This window comes from Coregonus clupeaformis, chromosome 18, assembly GCF_020615455.1.
Source record: "Coregonus clupeaformis isolate EN_2021a chromosome 18, ASM2061545v1, whole genome shotgun sequence".
Classification (NCBI taxonomy): Eukaryota; Metazoa; Chordata; class Actinopteri; order Salmoniformes; family Salmonidae; genus Coregonus; species Coregonus clupeaformis.
The window spans coordinates 30,591,119-30,609,782 of record NC_059209.1 but is presented as its reverse complement, the minus strand read 5'-3'; the positions used below and the strand labels follow the sequence as shown (position 1 = coordinate 30,609,782).

Genomic DNA, 18,664 nt, shown 5'->3' with positions numbered 1-18,664 from the left:
ATCACCTGTCTGGTTGAACTAGTAATTACGGCCCACAGACACATTCTGCCCTCCCAGCGCGCCTCTGTTGTTCTCCCTGCTCCCCCGCGCCACTCATCTACCCTCTCCTCTCCGGCCGTCTCCCAGGATCCCACGCTCTCTATCTCCCTCAATGTCTTTGTTTCCTTATCTCTCCATCTGTCTCTGTCACTCCGTCCCTCTGCGTCACCTGTCCTCTCCTCTTACTTAGTACTCACTCCTCCTGGATCCACACCAGGTGTCGCAGGCCCTGTGTTATATTCCATATATAGTGCACTTCTTAACCGGTGAAAGTAGCGTACAATGTAGGGAATAGGGCGACATTTGTGATGCATACAGTGTCCTTGACTGGAATATCATATGATTAACAGCTAACCCTCCCAAATGTTTACTGTATGTCTGTCAAGTCCAATATTTATTACTGAAGTGTCTAACTTGCTTCTCCTCTCTTCGCTTCCCTCTCCACACGGCCTGCACCAACTCCTGCGTCTACAGAATATCGTGAGTATCAATTTTTCTCTCTTTCCCTGTGCGCCTCAGACAACTCACCCTCCTTTTGACTCTTGGCTATCTATTTCTTCCTGTGTGCTACTACCTACCGTCTCCTGTGTCCTCATTAACCCATATGAATCCCCCCTGCTGGGCTGAGTGTTTGAAGTTATGGAAAAACATGACTGAGTATCCAAATCTCCAATGAATAAACATATTCTACATAATGGGTCTAAATTGTGAATAAGCATAGATTGAATTATCACTAGATAATAACATGTAATAGAACATCTTTATCATCCATTAATAAAGATTTTCAATTGAAATGGTTTGTCTCCCAGTATAACAGTATAGCTAGTATTATATTGTATTAATCTATGGATCCAACAAGGCAGCATATATGACAGACAGAGTTATATAGAACAATGAGTCAGATGAGAGATGGTAGTGTACTGTAGTGTTCTGTTCCTCTGTACCAGACACAGCCAGGGTCATACCTCTCTACACACACACACACACACACACACACACACACACACACGCACACGCACACGCACACGCACACGCACACGCACACGCACACACACACACCACACACACACACACGCACACACACATCATTATCTTCTATCTGAGTTCATTCAGTGCAACAAAAGGACAACTTTTCAGATGGAACAGAGAATTGCCTACAGCAATGTACTATAGTTACGCAATATTGTATTATACATACAGAAGGTGTAATGAAAAGTACAGGTGGTAGGTAGCTCCAAGATAAAGTCATTATACCTCTAATCGTTTTAGTGGTCCCTGTGTAGATAGAAGAAGAGGATCCATCCCAAATGGCACCCTATTCCCTTTATGGTGTGCACTACCCTGGTCAAAGGTAGTGCACTATAAATGGAATAGGGTGCCATTTGGGACGCATAGAGTGAATAGATGATATGTCATGGGCGTTGTTCAGTGTTCATAGATCTGGTTTAGACCTGGTTGTAAAGTCATCTATTATATCGTCTTGATAGTGATTATTATTTTATACCACAGCATAAAGCAGTCTAGTTTATACACTCTCTCTCTCTCACACACACACACACACACACACACACACACACACACACACACACACACACACACACACACACACACTCACACACAAACACACACACACACACACACAGAAAGACAGCTCTCATCATCTGTCTGACTGACAGTGGTTGAGCCTAGTGCGTAGGACATGGATAGCACTCTGACAAACGCTGTCAGACATGATGGTTATTTATTTTGGCACCCTGTCACAGCATATATCAATTTCGGAGGGAAACACCCATATACTCAATCACTCAATCACTCACACGCACAGACACACACACACACACACACACACACACACACACACACAATTGGTACAGTGGCTAGTTTCCTGTGTACTTTACTGTGGCCCTGTGTCTGTTTAAGCTCTGCACCTCTTGGTCTCTGAGTGGTGGCTTGGTAGTATCCTTGTATGTGTTGGTTTGCAGTGTGTGTTGGTTTGCAGTGTGTGTTGGTTTGCAGTGTGTGTTGGTTTGCAGTGTGTGTTGGTTTGCAGTGTGTGTCAGTTTGCAGTGTGTGTTGGTTTGCAGTGTGTGTTGGTTTGCAGTGTGTGTCAGTTTGCAGTGTGTGTCAGTTTGCAGTGTGTGTCAGTTTGCAGTGTGTGTCAGTTTGCAGTGTGTGTCAGTTTGCAGTATGTGTCAGTTTGCAGTGTGTGTCGGTTTGCAGTGTGTGTCGGTTTGCAGTGTGTGTCGGTTTGCAGTGTGTGTCAGTTTGCAGTGTGTGTCAGTTTGTAGTGTGTGTCAGTGTGCAGTGTGTGTCAGTTTGCAGTGTGTGTCAGTGTGCAGTGTGTGTCAGTTTGCAGTGTGTGTCAGTTTGCAGTGTGTGTCAGTTTGCAGTGTGTGTCGGTTTGCAGTGTGTGTCAGTTTGCAGTGTGTGTCGGTTTGCAGTGTGTGTTGCTTTCCAGTGTGTGTTGGTTTGCAGTGTGTGTCGGTGTGTGTCGGTGTGCAGTGTGTCAGTTTGTAGTGTGTGTCAGTTTGCAGTGTGTGTCGGTTTGCAGTGTGTGTCGGTTTGCAGTGTGTGTGTCGGTTTGCAGTGTGTGTCAGTTTGCAGTGTGTGTCAGTTTGCAGTGTGTCAGTTTGCAGTGTCTGTCAGTTTGCAGTGTGTGTTGGTGTGCAGTGTGTGTCGGATTGCAGTGTGGTTGGTTTGCAGTGTGTGTCAGTTTGCAGTGTGTGTCAGTGTGCAGTGTGTGTCAGTGTGCAGTGTGTGTCAGTTTGCAGTGTGTGTCAGTGTGCAGTGTGTGTCAGTGTGCAGTGTGTGTCAGTGTGCAGTGTGTGTCAGTGTGCAGTGTGTGTCAGTTTGCAGTGTGCAGTTTGCAGTGTATACCATGTCTCTGTGTGGTGTACAACACTTACCTGTTCTGCTGGCTCTAACCCACTAGCCGCTGACCTGTGCCAACCCTGTAGTGGCTAACCCTCTGTGACGTGGATCCCCTCTCACTAACCTTACACTCAAACCCCCAGCCCCTCACCTCTGACACCTGACCCCGTTAACACTGTGACGTCCCAGCAGGGCATTCCGGGGCATTGCTGAGAGAAAGAGGAGGAAAAGGGAACAAGAGGCAGCGGCTCCAGTAACCGAGACTGAGAGGTACGGTCCATGTCTGACCTGACTGTCCTGTACCTGTATGTAGTGCTGTAGTGTGTTGTCCCCCCACCCCCAACAACCCCTGCACAGAGACACAGACGCAGACACATGCAGTTGCAGACGCACACACGCACACACACACACACCCGCTCACACACACACATGGGCCGTCAGACCAACTCTAATGACCAACCTTGTCTCAATAGCCTCTCACTGTTCTAAGGATCATGATGATACAACACATTATGAAAACTACTTTAAAATCCCAGCCCCGGTATATTTCCTGACTGGAATAGCTCGATCAAATGTAAAACGTGAAATAGAGTTCTGATTGCATTCTCAACAGTACAATGTCGAGCATGTGAGCTCAGAGACGTGTAAATTTGTGCATTAAAATCATATAACTTTGAACTTTTTCAGATTATGGAATTTTCAAAGGAGCATGCTGACAGGTGGCCATATCAAAGTAACAAAATCTACCCTGACCAAAATATTATTGCAGACCATTTTCTGAAGTATTTTGCTGCTGTATAAAGAAAGGTTTTGAAAAACAGGGAAACCTTTGCCTGTCACCAAAAAGGGCCAGACAATTGACTCCTGAAGTCAATAGTAATTTGGTGTGCGTGAGTGTCTGGTTTGCTGTGATTGCTGTCTGGACATGGCTGGTGGTAAAGGAGGAAAGCTATTGTAGCACAATGTCAGTCTCACTAACTCAAACCCAGCTCCTGGTCCCATCTATAGCAGTACAGCTAGCCTGTGTCCCAAATGGCACCCTATTCCCTATGTAGCGTTCTATTTTTTATCAGGACCCATAAGGCTCTGGTCAAAAGTACTGAATAGGGTGCCATTTGCAAAAATGTTCAACTTTTCAGTCCGTAGTCCCGTTGGCTGTGCAACAATAGGCAGCGTTGTGTAACCGTGGCGATTAATCAACATTTGACAATTTTCCGCATGGTGCAGGTGTTGGTGTGACCGTTTTAAACAGTGTTAAACATTGAGCTGCTGCAGTGCACACTGAGGTGTGACTGTGTTCATCGAGACTGGAGTGTAGCTCACTTTTCTCCCGGACAGTGTTGTTTGGCTGTGACTGTATGCATCAATGTGTCACAGTGTAGCTCTGTCCTTACAGCATGAAGGGTACAGTGTATTCTCAGTGTATTCAGTGCACCAGGGTTCTCATGTGTATAAGATGGGTTCTCGCTTGTATCGATTTGGTTAGATTTATTATATTCAGATAAAAGGAAAAAATATGGATGGGTGGCGATTGGACTAAGAAGTTTGGATATGAAGTTCTGCTGCCAACAAGGCAGAGTTCATCTCAGCCTATGCTACCCTCCAGTCCCTCGACTTCTTGGCGCTGACGGAAACATGGATTACCACTGAAAACACCGCTACTCCTGCTGCTCTCTCCTCGTCTGACCATGTGTTCTCGCATACCCCGAGAGCATCTGGTCAGCGGGGTGGTGGCACAGGAATCCTCATCTCTCCCAAGTGGACATTCTCAATTTTTCCCCTGACCCATCTGTCTTATCTCCTCATTTGAATGCCATGCTGTCACAGTCACTAGCCCATTTAAGCTTAATATCCTTGTCATCTATCGCCCTCCAGGTTCCCTTGGAGAGTTCATCAATGAGCTTGACGCCTTGATAAGTTCCTTTCCTGAGGATGGCTCACCCCTCACAGTTCTGGGGGATTTCAACCTCCCTACGTCTACAATTGACTCATTTCTCTCTGCCTCCTTCTTTCCACTCCTCTCCTCTTTTGACCTCACCCTCTCACCGTCCCCCCCTACGCACAAGGCAGGCAATACGCTTGACCTCATCTTTACTAGATGCTGTTGTTCTACTAATCTCACTGCAACTCCCCTCCAAGTCTCCGACCACTACTTTGTATCCTTTTCTCTCTCCCTCTCCTCCAACACTACTCACTCTGCCCCTACACAGATGGTAATGCGCCGTTGCAACCTTCGCTCTCTCTCTCTCCCGCTACTCTCTCCTCTTCCATCCTATCATCTCTTCCCTCTGCTCAATCCTTCTCCCTCCAATCTCCTGATTCTGCCTCCTCAACCCTCCTCTCCTCCCTTTCTGCATCCTTTGACTCTCTATGTCCCCTATCCTCCCGGCCGGCTCGGTCCACCCCTCCAGCTCTGTGGCTTGATGACTCATTGCGAGCTCACAGAACAGAGCTCCGGGCAGCTGAGCGGAAATGGAAGAAAACTAGACTCCCTGTGGACCTGGCATCTTTTCACTCCCTCCTCTCTACATTTTCTTCATCTGTTTCTGCTGCTAAGGCCACTTTCTACCACTCTAAATTCCAAGCATCTGAAAAGAAGGTTGACGACATCCGTTTGTTAAGTCAAATGACACTGCTGGTCCTGCTCACACTGCCCTACCCTATGCTTTGACTTCTTTCTCCCCTCTCTCTCCAGATAAAATCTTGCGACTTGTGACCGCCCAACAACCTGCCCGCTTGACCCTATCCCCTCCTCTCTTCTCCAGACCATCTCCGGTGACCTTCTCCCTTACCTCACCTCGCTGATCAACTCATCCTTGACCGCTGGCTATGTCACTTCCATCTTCAAGAGAGCGAGAGTTGCACCCCTTCTCAAAAAACCAACACTCGATCCCTCTGATGTCAACAACTACAGACCAGTATCCCTTCTTTCTTTTCTCTCCAAAACTATTGAGCGTGGCGTCTTTAGCCAGCTCTCTTGCTATCTCTCTCAGAATGACCTTCTTGATCCAAACCAGTCAGGTTTCAAGACTGGTCATTCAACTGAGACTGCTCTTCTCTGTGTCACGGAGGCTCTCCGCACTGCTAAAGCTAAATCTCTCTCCTATGCTCTTGTCCTTCTAGACCTGTCTGCTGCCTTTGATACTGTGAACCATCAGATCCTCCTCTCCACCCTCTACGAGCTGGGCATCTCCGGCGCGGCTCACTCTTGGATTGCGTCCTACCTGACCGGTCGCTCCTACCAAGTGGCGTGGCGAGAAGCTGTCTCCGCACCACGTGCTCTCACCACTGGTGTCCCCCAGGGCTTAGTTCTAGGCCCTCTCCTATTCTCGCTATACACCAAGTCACTTGGCTCTGTCATATCCTCACATGGCCTCTCCTATCATTGCTACGCTGACGACACACAACTAATCTTCTCCTTTCCCCCTTCTGATAACCAGGTGGCGAATCGCATCTCTGCATGTCTGGCAGACATATCAGTATGGATGACGGATCACCACCTCAAGCTGAACCTTGGCAAGACGGAGCTGCTCTTCCTCCCGGGGAAGGACTGCCTGTTCCATGATCTCGCCATCACGGTTGACAACTCCCTTGTGTCCTCCTCCCAGAGTGCGAAGAGCCTTGGCGTGACCCTGGACAACACCCTGTCGTTCTCCGCTAACATCAAGGCGGTGACCCGATCCTGTAGGTTCATGCTCTACAACATTCGGAGAGTACGACCCTGCCTTACACAGGAAGCGGCACAGGTCCTAATCCAGGCACTTGTCATCTCCCGTCTGGATTACTGCAACTCGCTGTTGGCTGGGCTCCCTGCCTGTGCCATTAAACCCCTACAACTCATCCAGAATGCCGCAGCCCGTCTGGTGTTCAACCTTCCCAAGTTCTCTCACGTCACCCCCGCTCCTCCGCACACTCCACTGGCTTCCAGTTGAAGCTCGCATCTGCTACAAGACCATGGTGCTTGCCTACGGAGCTGTGAGGGGAACGGCACCTCCGTACCTTCAGGCTCTGATCAGTCCCTACACCCAAACGAGGGCATTGCGTTCATCCACCTCTGGCCTGCTGGCTCCCCTACCTCTGCGGAAGCATAGTTCCCGCTCAGCCCAGTCAAAACTGTTCGCTGCTCTGGCACCCCAATGGTGGAACAAGCTCCCTCACGACGCCAGGACAGCGGAGTCACTCACCACCTTCCGGAGACATTTGAAACCCCACCTCTTTAAGGAATACCTGTGATAGGATAAAGTAATCCTTCTACCCCCCCCTTACCCCAACCCCCCCAAAAAAAAGTGGTTATCCCACTGGCTATAAGGTGAATGCACCTATTTGTAAGTCGCTCTGGATAAGAGCGTCTGCTAAATGACGTAAATGTAAATGTAAATGTAAGAGTAACACGCACACACACCGGAACTTTCCTCATTAATCTAGGTCTGAAGGATAATATCAGTCAGCACCAAAACATACAATATGTTCATTTCAGGCAGCACATCGTGCCGTCACAGGCATCCAGTTGATTTGTGTAAGAGACCTTGACAATATTTCATTTCAAACCCAGCTGTATAGAAAACACAAATTACGTTTGTTGCCTTAGCAAGCCAGTCTCAGTAAAATAGTTTGGAAAATGAATAATCATTATAAACTGGACACAGAAAGCACAACATGAGGTATGTTTTTTCCAACATGGTTAGCTAATTACGATATTCACACTGGGTCGTACTTAAATGTATTTGGGTACATCTTACCATTCTAAATCAATTTACACTGAACAAAAATATTAACGCAACTTGCAACAATTTCTAAGATTTTACTGAGTTACTGTTCATATAAGGAAATCAGTCAATTGAAATAAATTCACTAGGCCCTAATCTATGGATTTCACATGACTGGGAATACTGATATGTATCTGTTGGTCACAGATACCTTTAAAAAAAGGTAGGGGCGTAGATCAGAATAGTTAGTATCTTGTGTGACCACCATTTGCCTCATGCAGCGCGACACATCTAAATCGCATAGTGTTGATCAGGCTGTTGATTGTGACCTGTGGAATGTTGTCCCACTCCTCTTCAATGGCTGTGCGAAGTTGCTGGATATTAGCGGGAAATGGAACAAGCTGTCGTACATGTCAATCCACAGCATCCCAAACATGCTCAATGGGTGACATGTTTGGTGAGTATGCAGGCCATGGAAGAACTGGGACATTTTCAGCTTCCAGGAATTGTGTACAGATCCTTGTGACATTGGGCTGTGCATTATCATGCTGAAACATGAGGTAATGGCGGCGGATGAATGGCATGACAGTGGGCCTCAGGATCTCATCACAGGTATCTCTGTGCATTCAAATTGTCATCGATAAAGTGCAATTGTGTTCGTTGCCTGTAGCTTATGCCTGCCGATACCATAACCCCACTGCCACCATGGGGCACTCTGTTCACAATGTTGACATCAGCAAGCCGCTCTCCCACACAACGCCATACGTCAGCCATCTGCATGGTAGAGTTAAAACTGGGATTAATCCGTGAAGAGCACACTTCTCCAGCGTGCCAGTGGCCATCGAAGGTGAGCATTTGCCCACCTTTTTCAGTCAGTTCAAGACCCTGGTGAGGACGACGAGCACGCAGATGAGCTTCCCTGAGTTTCTGACAGTTTGTGCAGAAATTCTTCGGTTGTCCAAATTCTCTAAAACAACATTGGGGGCGGCTTATGGTAGAGAAATGAACATTATATTCTCTGGCAACAGCTCTTGTGGACATTCCTGCAGTCAGCATGCCAATTGCACGCTCCCTCAAAACTTGAGACATCTGTGGCATTGTGTTGTGTTACAAAACTGCACATTTTAGAGTGGCCTTTTACTGTCCCCAGCACAAGGGGCACCTGTGTAATGATCATGCTGTTTAATCAGCTTCTTGATATGCCACACCTGTCAGGTAGATGGATTATCTTGGCAAAGGAGAAATGCTCACTAACAGGGATGTAAACAAATTTGTGCACAACATTTGTGAGAAATGAGCTTTTTGTGCGTATGAATAATTTCTGTAATCTTTTATTTCAGCTCATGAAACATGGGACCAACACTTTATTTATATTTCTGTTCAGTGTATATGATAGCTTAATTACTTTAAATAATACACATTTACCATTATGATAACATTGTGCCACTAGTAGTAGTAACACCAATAACCAGGTTTCCGTCCAACCTTTTTATGCGAGTAAAGTAGATGTCGGATAAAGAATGACATGACAGGCCTGTTGGAAACAGAAAATGTTTCTGTAAACGTTCCAAATGTCGACAAAACAAAATACTCTAGACAAGGTGGGATCTTTTTGTGTCTGTAAACAAATTATGCGAGAAATAACGCTTTTATGCACAAATATTATTGACATAATAACCATCATATCGAAGTACATTTAGAGTCACACGATGACATGTTGTGTGGCCCTCTCACAACGACTTGTCTAGAAAACATGCATTTATTAGGCTACAGATTAAATACATTATGATGAACTTCACAGGGTGGTGAAAGTGCAAGGTGATGAGCTTGATGCTCCTTTCCAATAAATATCGTGGGTCTTATTCTGGTGACATGATCATCAATGCGTGGTTGCCGTTTGACAAATAAAAATAATCTTGCTCTTTTGTCCATAATAATCTCATCATGTAGGCGATACGTGAGCTCTAGCCAACAGGGTGCAGATACAGTATCTGCATCTGCGTGCTATTGGCTAGAGCGCACGTGCCAATACCAGAGTGGGCACACTCGCTAAATAATCAAAAAAAATTTGTGAGAAAACCATCAGTAGAATTGAAAATACCATTTAACTTGTATTTTTTACTTGGTACATGATAATTTAACCGCAAAAGGTATTTTTACGTGCACTATATATTTACGCACATACTTTTATCTGGAACAAGTCAATTTAATGAAAACACTTCTTTGGTAGGAAAATGTTGTTTTTATGTGTATTTTAGAATATTCACATGAAAATCTGTCGCCAATTGGATGGAAACCTAGCTATTGAGGGTATCAGCAAAGATACAGTTTTGTTACATTTTCTAAAATGGAGGCTACAAATGCTCAAATCTAAGGTCATCAAACCTTTAAAAATAATTTACAAAAGTGATATGAGTAATCATTTTGCTAACAATGTTATTTCCCTTCATTTTGACACTTTGGAATTAGACACACCAGTGGAGGCTGCTGAGGGGAGGACGGCTCATAATAATGGCTGGAACGGAGTCAATGGAATGGTATCAAACATATCAAACACGTGGTTTCCATGTGGTTGATACCATTCCATTGACTCCATTCCAGCCATTATTTTGAGCTGTCCTCCCCTCAGCAGCCTCCACTGAGACACACCACATTAGCAATGGAATCCTCAAATTTGTGACATAGGTTGTCATTAGCTAAATGACAGTTTGCCACTGGAGAGAATGCTCAAGGTCCTTGTATATATTTTTTTATCAGTGATTTTCAAAGCGATAACACCAATGACATAAAACTGAGGGACACACATTAAACTAGTAAAAAATTGCCTTTGTTTTTACTGATCTACAAAATATATGACATACTTTGTTCACTTTCTAGCATTCAAAATAATAGATCCACTATATATACAAAAGTATGTGGACACCCATTCAAATTAGTGTATTTGGCTATTTCAGCCACACCGAGAAGGTGTCCACATACTTTTGGTCATGTAGTGTAGATGTCTATAGATCCCCAATGTCAATACACATCTGCACATCACCAGGGGGACAAGCCAATCTGCTAGCCACCAGTAGTTTCTACAATGCATACAAATATATGTTTTGTATTATACATATGTTTTCTTATTAAATAACAGTGTAATAAAACTGAAAATGTATTATATGTCATGTTAATGTCATTGTTTTCACATGGTACCAAAGTCAAGGGACAGCATTTACCACTGCAATTCAAGAATGACCCCACTACAACAGTAGAGAGGTTCAGTATTGCATGCTGGAAAACACATGGTAACAAATAACTTTGAGAGAGTACTCTAAAACAGAGACAAGCGACAATGGCGCTAAAAGCATCTCACAGAGGCATGCACAAACAAACCTTCATGAATTATGATAAACACTATTTTAGGCTTGTTTCACTTCTTCCACTGTGTTCCACTTGGGGCTGTTTCTTTCCTCTGTTTCCCCTTATCCTTTTCCCTCTCTACTTCCTGTCTTTCCCTCTTTTCATCCTTTAAGGCATGCAGTGTTTGTGGGTAAACTGAGGACAATAACTTGCACGTGCGCACACAAACATGCATAATGACTCTGTTTGATCCACAACATGAATTGTAACCATGGATGCGTGATGCCAGACACCCAGCTTTGTAGAGCGAGAGACAAGGGAATAAGGGATGAAGTGGGTGGAAAAGAGGAGTAGTAATGAGGGATGACAGGGAAGGCAGTATTCAACTTCTAAGTCAAATTTCATCTTCTAAGTCAGAGAGACAGGGATAGAAAGAGAGGAGGTTTAGCGTACATGAGTTGCACCTTAAACCATATCATCGAATGTGTTTCAGGAGAAAGGCCTTTATTAATTGCCTCTGAAATAAAGAGATAAAACGTTGATGTTTTTCTCATGGTTAGGAGGAGGCAATGTATCAGGCTCAGGTAACAAGGTTATCTCTACAGATTACTAAATCTTCTCTACAGTGTCCTACATTGAAAACACTTTCTGTGTGACTCACATGCTGACCAGACAGCACGCGCGCGCCATCGCGCGCATGTTGATTTTGTCCACCCACACCAGATGCAATCAGGACACGCAGGTTGAAATATCAAAATGAACTCTGAACCAACTATATTAACTTCGGGACAGGTCGAAAACCATTAAACATGTGTGGCAATTTAGCTAATTTGTCCTGGGATATAAACATTGGGTTGTTATTTTACCTGAAAGGTCCTCTACTCTGACAATTAATCCACAGATAAAAGGGTAAACCGATTGAGTTTCTAGTTCTCTCCTCCTTCAGGCTTCTTCTTCTTTGGACTTTATATGGCAGTTGGCAACCAACTTTATGGTGCATTACCACAACCAACTGGACAGGAGCGTAGACCTCAGTTCATCTTTCAATCACCCACATGGGTAGATGCTCTTAAACACCAATGAGGAGATGGGAGAGGCAGGACTTGCAGCGCGTCGAGCATCACAAATGGAACTGAGTTCTATTTTAGCGCCTGGCCACGCAGACGCTCGTTGAAGTGTGCAAGCAGTGTGTGTGCAATGATTGAATAACATGTGCGTGTACATTTATTTTGCAACGCTTGCGCACACGACGCGGCAGGTGTGGTCAGCATTTAACTTGACATGTTTTTTTTATTTTTTCAAGAGCTTGTCAGTGGATGACTGCTGAATCACAGACAGAAACATGTTTCACAAGCTTGGATGGTTTTCTCACAGTTCCACCATGTTTTAGATCTTTTTTTCTTTGGATGAGTCAGACTGACCAACCTTTGTAAAATAGTTAATCTCTTCTGATGCAATTGAATCAGGTCATGGGAGTTTGAACTGAATCAGATATGACTGAATAACTCCAAACACTCAATCTCCCAGTCCATGAGCAGTCATTGATTGAAAAGCTGTTTCACGTTCCTGTCCAGATAAGTTACTAAACTGTTAATCTTCTTCTTCCTTTTACCCTCTGTGTCTGTGCGCTTGGCCCTGTATGCTGAAACCCTCTCCCCTCCATCTCTCTTTTCCCTCTCTTTCCTACCTTCCCCTCTCTCCTCCTTCTCTCTTCTCACTCTCTCTCTCTTTCCCTCTCTCCTCCATCTCCCTCCCTCCCTCCCTCTCCTCTCCTCTCCTCTCCTCTTTTTTTTTTTTTTCTACAACAGAAACTTCCGGAAGCACCTGAGAATGGTGGGCAGCCGCAGAATGAAGGCTCAGAGTGAGTTCACTAGTGAGTGAGGCGTCGTAGCTTATTATTATGTGGACTTCATTAGTGTGGCTGTGCTAAATGCATGTAGCCTATACAGTACATGCGCTGGATAGAATGTACTGTATGGTAGATTAAAGGTACATGTATGCATTCAGAAAATAAGTTTGGCATGGCTCCATATTATCTAGTTCAAGCTAGTGAGAGGAACTAACACTTGTCTTTGACAGTGGTCCAGTGCGGGGGCGTGGTGCAGCTTCAGTAGTGAAGTCTCCTAGACACATCGAATCCCGCCTCACCCACCACTTTCCTCCTATTCTCCCCTCTAGATTTAAACCTGTCTGGAAAATAATAAAATATGTGAGGAGATCTGAACTCCCGGTCTCCTTAAAGTGATCCAAGAATCAAGATAATCAACTGTATGGCATAAAAGCTTTCAATTTGGGGTTTTACAGTAGGATAATAATAATAATATGCCATTTAGCAGACGCTTTTATTCAAAGCGACTTACAGTCATGCGTGCATACATTTTAGTGTATGGGTGGTCCCGGGGATCGAACCCACTACCCTGGCGTTACAAGCGCCGTGCTCTACCAGCTGAGCTACAGAGTCTTGTTAAAGAAGCTGGTAGAGGAATGGACTATATTAGCAGGGTTTTTACAGTAGGATGTCTTGTTAGAAGAAGCTGGTAGAGAAATGGGCCTTATTAGCAGGCGTTAAGTGACTGGGTGGTTTGGATACGCCAGCCCCAGCTGTGAGATGGAACACCAGATGCTCACCCACTCAGTGCCACTATGTCGTTATGATGACTCGGTCAGAGGAATACAACTAAACTGTTTTCATCCAAACAGGGGCGCTGATTTGAATGAAACTGAATCTGTTGTACATTTGGGAAGTGTGTGTTGGCGTCTGCGTTGAGTGGTATTGTCCCAATTATCACTACTGCCTCCCAAAGTGTGCACTTGTTCACTTCCATTTACTGATTTGAAAGTATGGTAAAATCTCCCTCTAGCCCCCACCAATCCAATACTAGTGAACGAGTGTACACTTCAGGAGAATATAGATTTGTGTGTTTTGGGCTCGTGTGTGTGTATGGGGTTGATTAGGGAAAGTGTGTGTGACCCCCACCCTCCTCATCCTCCACTCATTTTCATTCTCCTCCACTCCTTCATCAGCATACGCCGACCGCCGAGCCAAGAGTTTCAACCGCTCCTGGAGTGACCCCATCCCCATGAAGCCTGACTCTCTCCATGGCTCCAGAGACAGTGAGTCCACACACATACTAAACACACACTCACTCATTCACGCTGACGTGCAAGGAGACATACGCAAACACACCTTCACTCAAGCATACTCGGCACAAGCATGTACATTATTTTTTAAATTATTTTACTCAGGCACAAACAGGCACGCACAAACATGAAAAAGCACGTACCTACACTACGCACCTGCACGCACTCACACACACGCACAGACACACACACACACACACATTCTCTCTCTGTGATCATTTGAAAGAAGCTCTCCTGTACAGACTGTTTGACCCTGACTGTATTTGTCCTCGTCCTCTTGACGTCAGACTGTAACACTCTATTGTTTCTGTCCATTCTTTACGCCTGTACTGTTTGTGTCCAGGGTCTGTCTGAATATGTGCTTGTCTGTTCCATGTTCTGTCTTTCATCTCCATGTTTGTGTCCATGTCTCTCTGCAACCTGTTGTCTATGAGTTCTGTTTCCTTTATTGATGTTGATGTCTAGGGAAGAGATAATGTGTTCTGTTGCCTTTATTGATGTTGATGTCTAGGGAAGGGATAATGTGTTCTGTTTCCTTTATTGCTGTTGATGTCTAGGGAAGGGATAATGTGTTATGTTTCCTTTATTGCTGTTGATGTCTAGGGAAGAGATAATGTGTTCTGTTGCCTTTATTGATGTTGATGTCTAGGGATGGGATAATGTGTTCTGTTTCCTTTATTGCTGTTGATGTTTAGGGAAGAGATAATGTGTTCTGTTTCCTTTATTGATGTTGATGTCTGGGGAAGAGATAATGTGTTCTGTCCCCTTTAATGCTGTTGATGTCTAGGGAAGAGATCATGTGTTCTGTGTCCTTTTTTGCTGTTGATGTCTAGGGAAGAGTTAATGTGTTCTGTTTCCTTTATTGCTGTTGATGTCTAGGGAAGGGATAATGTGTTATGTTTCCTTTATTGCTGTTGATGTCTAGGGAAGAGATAATGTGTTCTGTTGCCTTTATTGATGTTGATGTCTAGGGATGGGATAATGTGTTCTGTTTCCTTTATTGCTGTTGATGTTTAGGGAAGAGATAATGTGTTCTGTTTCCTTTATTGATGTTGATGTCTGGGGAAGAGATAATGTGTTCTGTCCCCTTTAATGCTGTTGATGTCTAGGGAAGAGATAATGTGTTCTGTGTCCTTTTTTGCTGTTGATGTCTAGGGAAGAGTTAATGTGTTATGTTTCCTTTATTGATGTTGATGTCTAGGGAAGAGATAATGTGTTCTGTTTCCTTTATTAATGTTGATGTCTAGGGAAGAGATAATGTGTTCTGTTTCCTTTATTGATGTTGATGTCTGGGGAAGAGATAATGTGTTCTGCTTCCTTTATTGCTGTTGATGTGTAGGGAAGAGATAATGTGTTCTGTTTCCTTTATTAATGTTGATGTCTGGGGAAGAGATAATGTATTCTGCTTCCTTTATTGCTGTTGATGTGTAGGGAAGAGATAATGTGTTCTGTTGCCTTTATTGCTGTTGTTGTCTAGGGAAGGCATAATGTGTTCTGTTTCCTTTATTGATGTTGATGTCTAGGGAAGAGATAATGTGTTCTGTTGCCTTTATTGATGTTGATGTCTGGGGTTGAGATAATGTGTTCTGCTTCCTTTATTGCTGTTGATGTCTAGGGAAGAGATCATGTGTTCTGTTTCCTTTATTGATGTTGATGTCTAGGGAAGAGATAATGTGTTCTGTTGCCTTTATTGATGTTGATGTCTGGGGTTGAGATAATGTGTTCTGCTTCCTTTATTGATGTTGATGTCTAGGGAATAGATAATGTGTTCTGTTGCCTTTATTGATGTTGATGTCTAGGGAATGGATAATGTGTTCTGTTTCCTTTATTGCTGTTGATGTCTAGGGAAGAGATAATGTGTTCTGTCCCCTTTAATGCTGTTGATGTCTAGGGAAGAGATAATGTGTTCTGTGTCCTTTTTTGCTGTTGATGTCTAGGGAAGAGTTAATGTGTTATGTTTCCTTTATTGATGTTGATGTCTAGGGAAGAGATAATGTGTTATGTTTCCTTTATTAATGTTGATGTCTAGGGAAGAGATAATGTGTTCTGTTTCCTTTATTGATGTTGATGTCTGGGGAAGAGATAATGTGTTCTGCTTCCTTTATTGCTGTTGATGTGTAGGGAAGAGATAATGTGTTCTGTTTCCTTTATTAATGTTTGATGTCTGGGGAAGAGATAATGTATTCTGCTTCCTTTATTGCTGTTGATGTGTAGGGAAGAGATAATGTGTTCTGTTGCCTTTATTGCTGTTGTTGTCTAGGGAAGGCATAATGTGTTCTGTTTCCTATATTGATGTCTAGGGATGAGATAATGTGTTCTGTTGCCTTTATTGATGTTGATGTCTAGGGAAGAGATAATGTGTTCTATTTCCTTTATTGATGTTGATGTCTGGGGAAGAGTTAATTTGTTATGTTGCCTTTATTGATGTTGATGTCTAGGGAAGGATAATGTGTTCTGTTGCCTTTATTGATGTTGATTTGTAGGGAAGGGATAATGTGTTCTGTTGCCTTTATTGATTTTGATGTCTATGGTAGAGATAATGTGTTCTGTTGCCTTTATTGATGTTGATGTCTAGGGAAGAGATCATTTGTTCTGTTGCCTTTATTGATGTTGATGTCTAGGGCAGAGATAATGTTTCTGTTTCATCTGTGTGTCTCTATGATGCTTGTTCTATGTTCTCTCTTTAAACAGTCAGCTTCCAGCTGCGCTGCTTCTGATTGCAAACTCTCCTTTAATAGTTTGTTTGCTATCCTTTCATCTTTCCCCCACTATGTGTGCATTTGTGTGTGTGTGTGCATGTATGTGTGTGTTTGATTGTGTGTGTGTGTGTGTCAGGTGGGGACCTGCAGTCCTCCTCAGGGACTCTAGATGAAGGATCCCAGGAGGATGCAGACTGGGAGGAGGAGAGAGAGATGGAGAGAGCAGCCTGCGAGGGAGAGGACTTCATCCCACCGAAAATCATGGTGAGATGCTCAGGTCACCTAAGAGACCAGTTAGTCAGCCTCTCATAGCAGTGCAAGGAGAGGAGGGGACAGTGTGTTGTTATTAATAGTTATTAACAGTGTGCTGTAATTAATAGTTATTAACAGTGTGTTGTTATTAATAGTTATTGACAGTGTGCTGTTATTCATTATTATTAACAGTGTGTTGTTATTAATAGTTATTAACAGTGTGTTTTTATTAATAGTTATTAACAGTGTGTTGTTATTAATAGTTATTAACAGTGTGTTGTTATTAATGATTATTAACAGTGTGTTGTTATTAATAGTTATTAACAGTGTGTTGTTATTAATAGTTATTTACAGTGTGTTGTTATTAATAGTTATTAACAGTGTGTTGTTATTATTAGTTTTTAACAGTGTGTTGTTATTAATAGTTTTTAACAGTGTGTTGTTATTAATAGTTTTTAACAGTGTGTTGTTATTAATAGTTATTAACAGTGTGTTGTTATTAATAGAAAGTGTAAACTGTAGTAGAATATGTCTCTAGCTCTATGCTATACTATACTACCTTAAACTGATATCATAGCACTAAGTAGACTGGTTTCTGACTTTTGATTTGTACTACTTCCATTCTTATTACGATATTTCTTACAGTATATAATGTACCCATTGTAGACAGCTTTTCATTGACATTGGTATAGAAGTTGAGACTGTCTGTCTGTCTTCTTCCAGCTGATATCCTCCAAGGTCCCGAAGGCTGAATATGTCCCTAACATCATCCGTAGGGACGATCCCTCCATCATCCCCATCCTTTATGTGAGTCCCTCTCAACTACACATCCGTTACGTGACTCCTACTGTATGTTATGATAATACCTTAGAGAGTCTCTTCTACACTTCATAATGAAATAAAGTTAAGTAAAGGTAAAAAAAAAAAAATAATAATAATAAAATAAATATATAATGGAAACAGTACATGTGGAAAATATCGACTGCTTACCCTAAACCACCCCAGTAGTAAGAACTGTCTTATAGATGTCTTATTGTGTCCTCCTATTTTAACTTTTTCTGTAGGATCATGAACATGCCACATTCGATGACATCATTGGTAAGTAGATCGTGTGTTGTTTTCTTAGATTCATAGCGTGCACTGAATAAGGATCCTGTCCATAGAACCGTATGTGACCTCTCTCCCGTCTTATGACAGCAGAAAAGTAACATTTATCCCTCTTTCTCTTTCGTTCCCTCCAATCACAGAGGAGATTGAAAAGAAGCTGACGGCCTATAGGAAAGGCTGTAAAATCTGGAACATGCTCATCTTCTGTCAGGTGAGAGAGAGGAAAGAGAAGCTGGTTGAGACAATATTGTGTGTGCATGCGATGTGTGTTTGAGTTTGTGCGTGCATGTGTGCATGCGTGCGTGTGTGCGTACGTGTGCGTGTGTGTGTGTATGTATTTGTATTTATTAAGATCCCAATTAGTTCCTGCCAAGGCAGAAGCTACTCTTCCTGGCGTCCAAACAAGATTAAAGCGATTACATCACAATTTTTTTTTTATAAAACAGTACAACATACAACACATTATTACACCACTACTCTACCACTACATATCTACAATACAACATT

General features: G+C 43.2%; 1 protein-coding gene across 1 annotated transcript in view; it reads left to right on the top strand.

Moving 5' to 3' along the window:
• LOC121557516 (NMDA receptor synaptonuclear signaling and neuronal migration factor-like) overlaps positions 1–18,664 on the top strand; it is a 56,533-nt gene that overhangs the window by 28,562 nt on the left and 9,307 nt on the right. The window contains exons 5-12 of the mRNA XM_045227006.1: positions 514–519; positions 3,103–3,180; positions 12,767–12,819; positions 13,983–14,072; positions 16,935–17,062; positions 17,774–17,857; positions 18,115–18,148; positions 18,298–18,368. Of these exons, the coding sequence (XP_045082941.1) occupies positions 514–519; positions 3,103–3,180; positions 12,767–12,819; positions 13,983–14,072; positions 16,935–17,062; positions 17,774–17,857; positions 18,115–18,148; positions 18,298–18,368 (544 nt within the window). The remainder of the gene's footprint in view (positions 1–513; positions 520–3,102; positions 3,181–12,766; positions 12,820–13,982; positions 14,073–16,934; positions 17,063–17,773; positions 17,858–18,114; positions 18,149–18,297; positions 18,369–18,664) is intronic.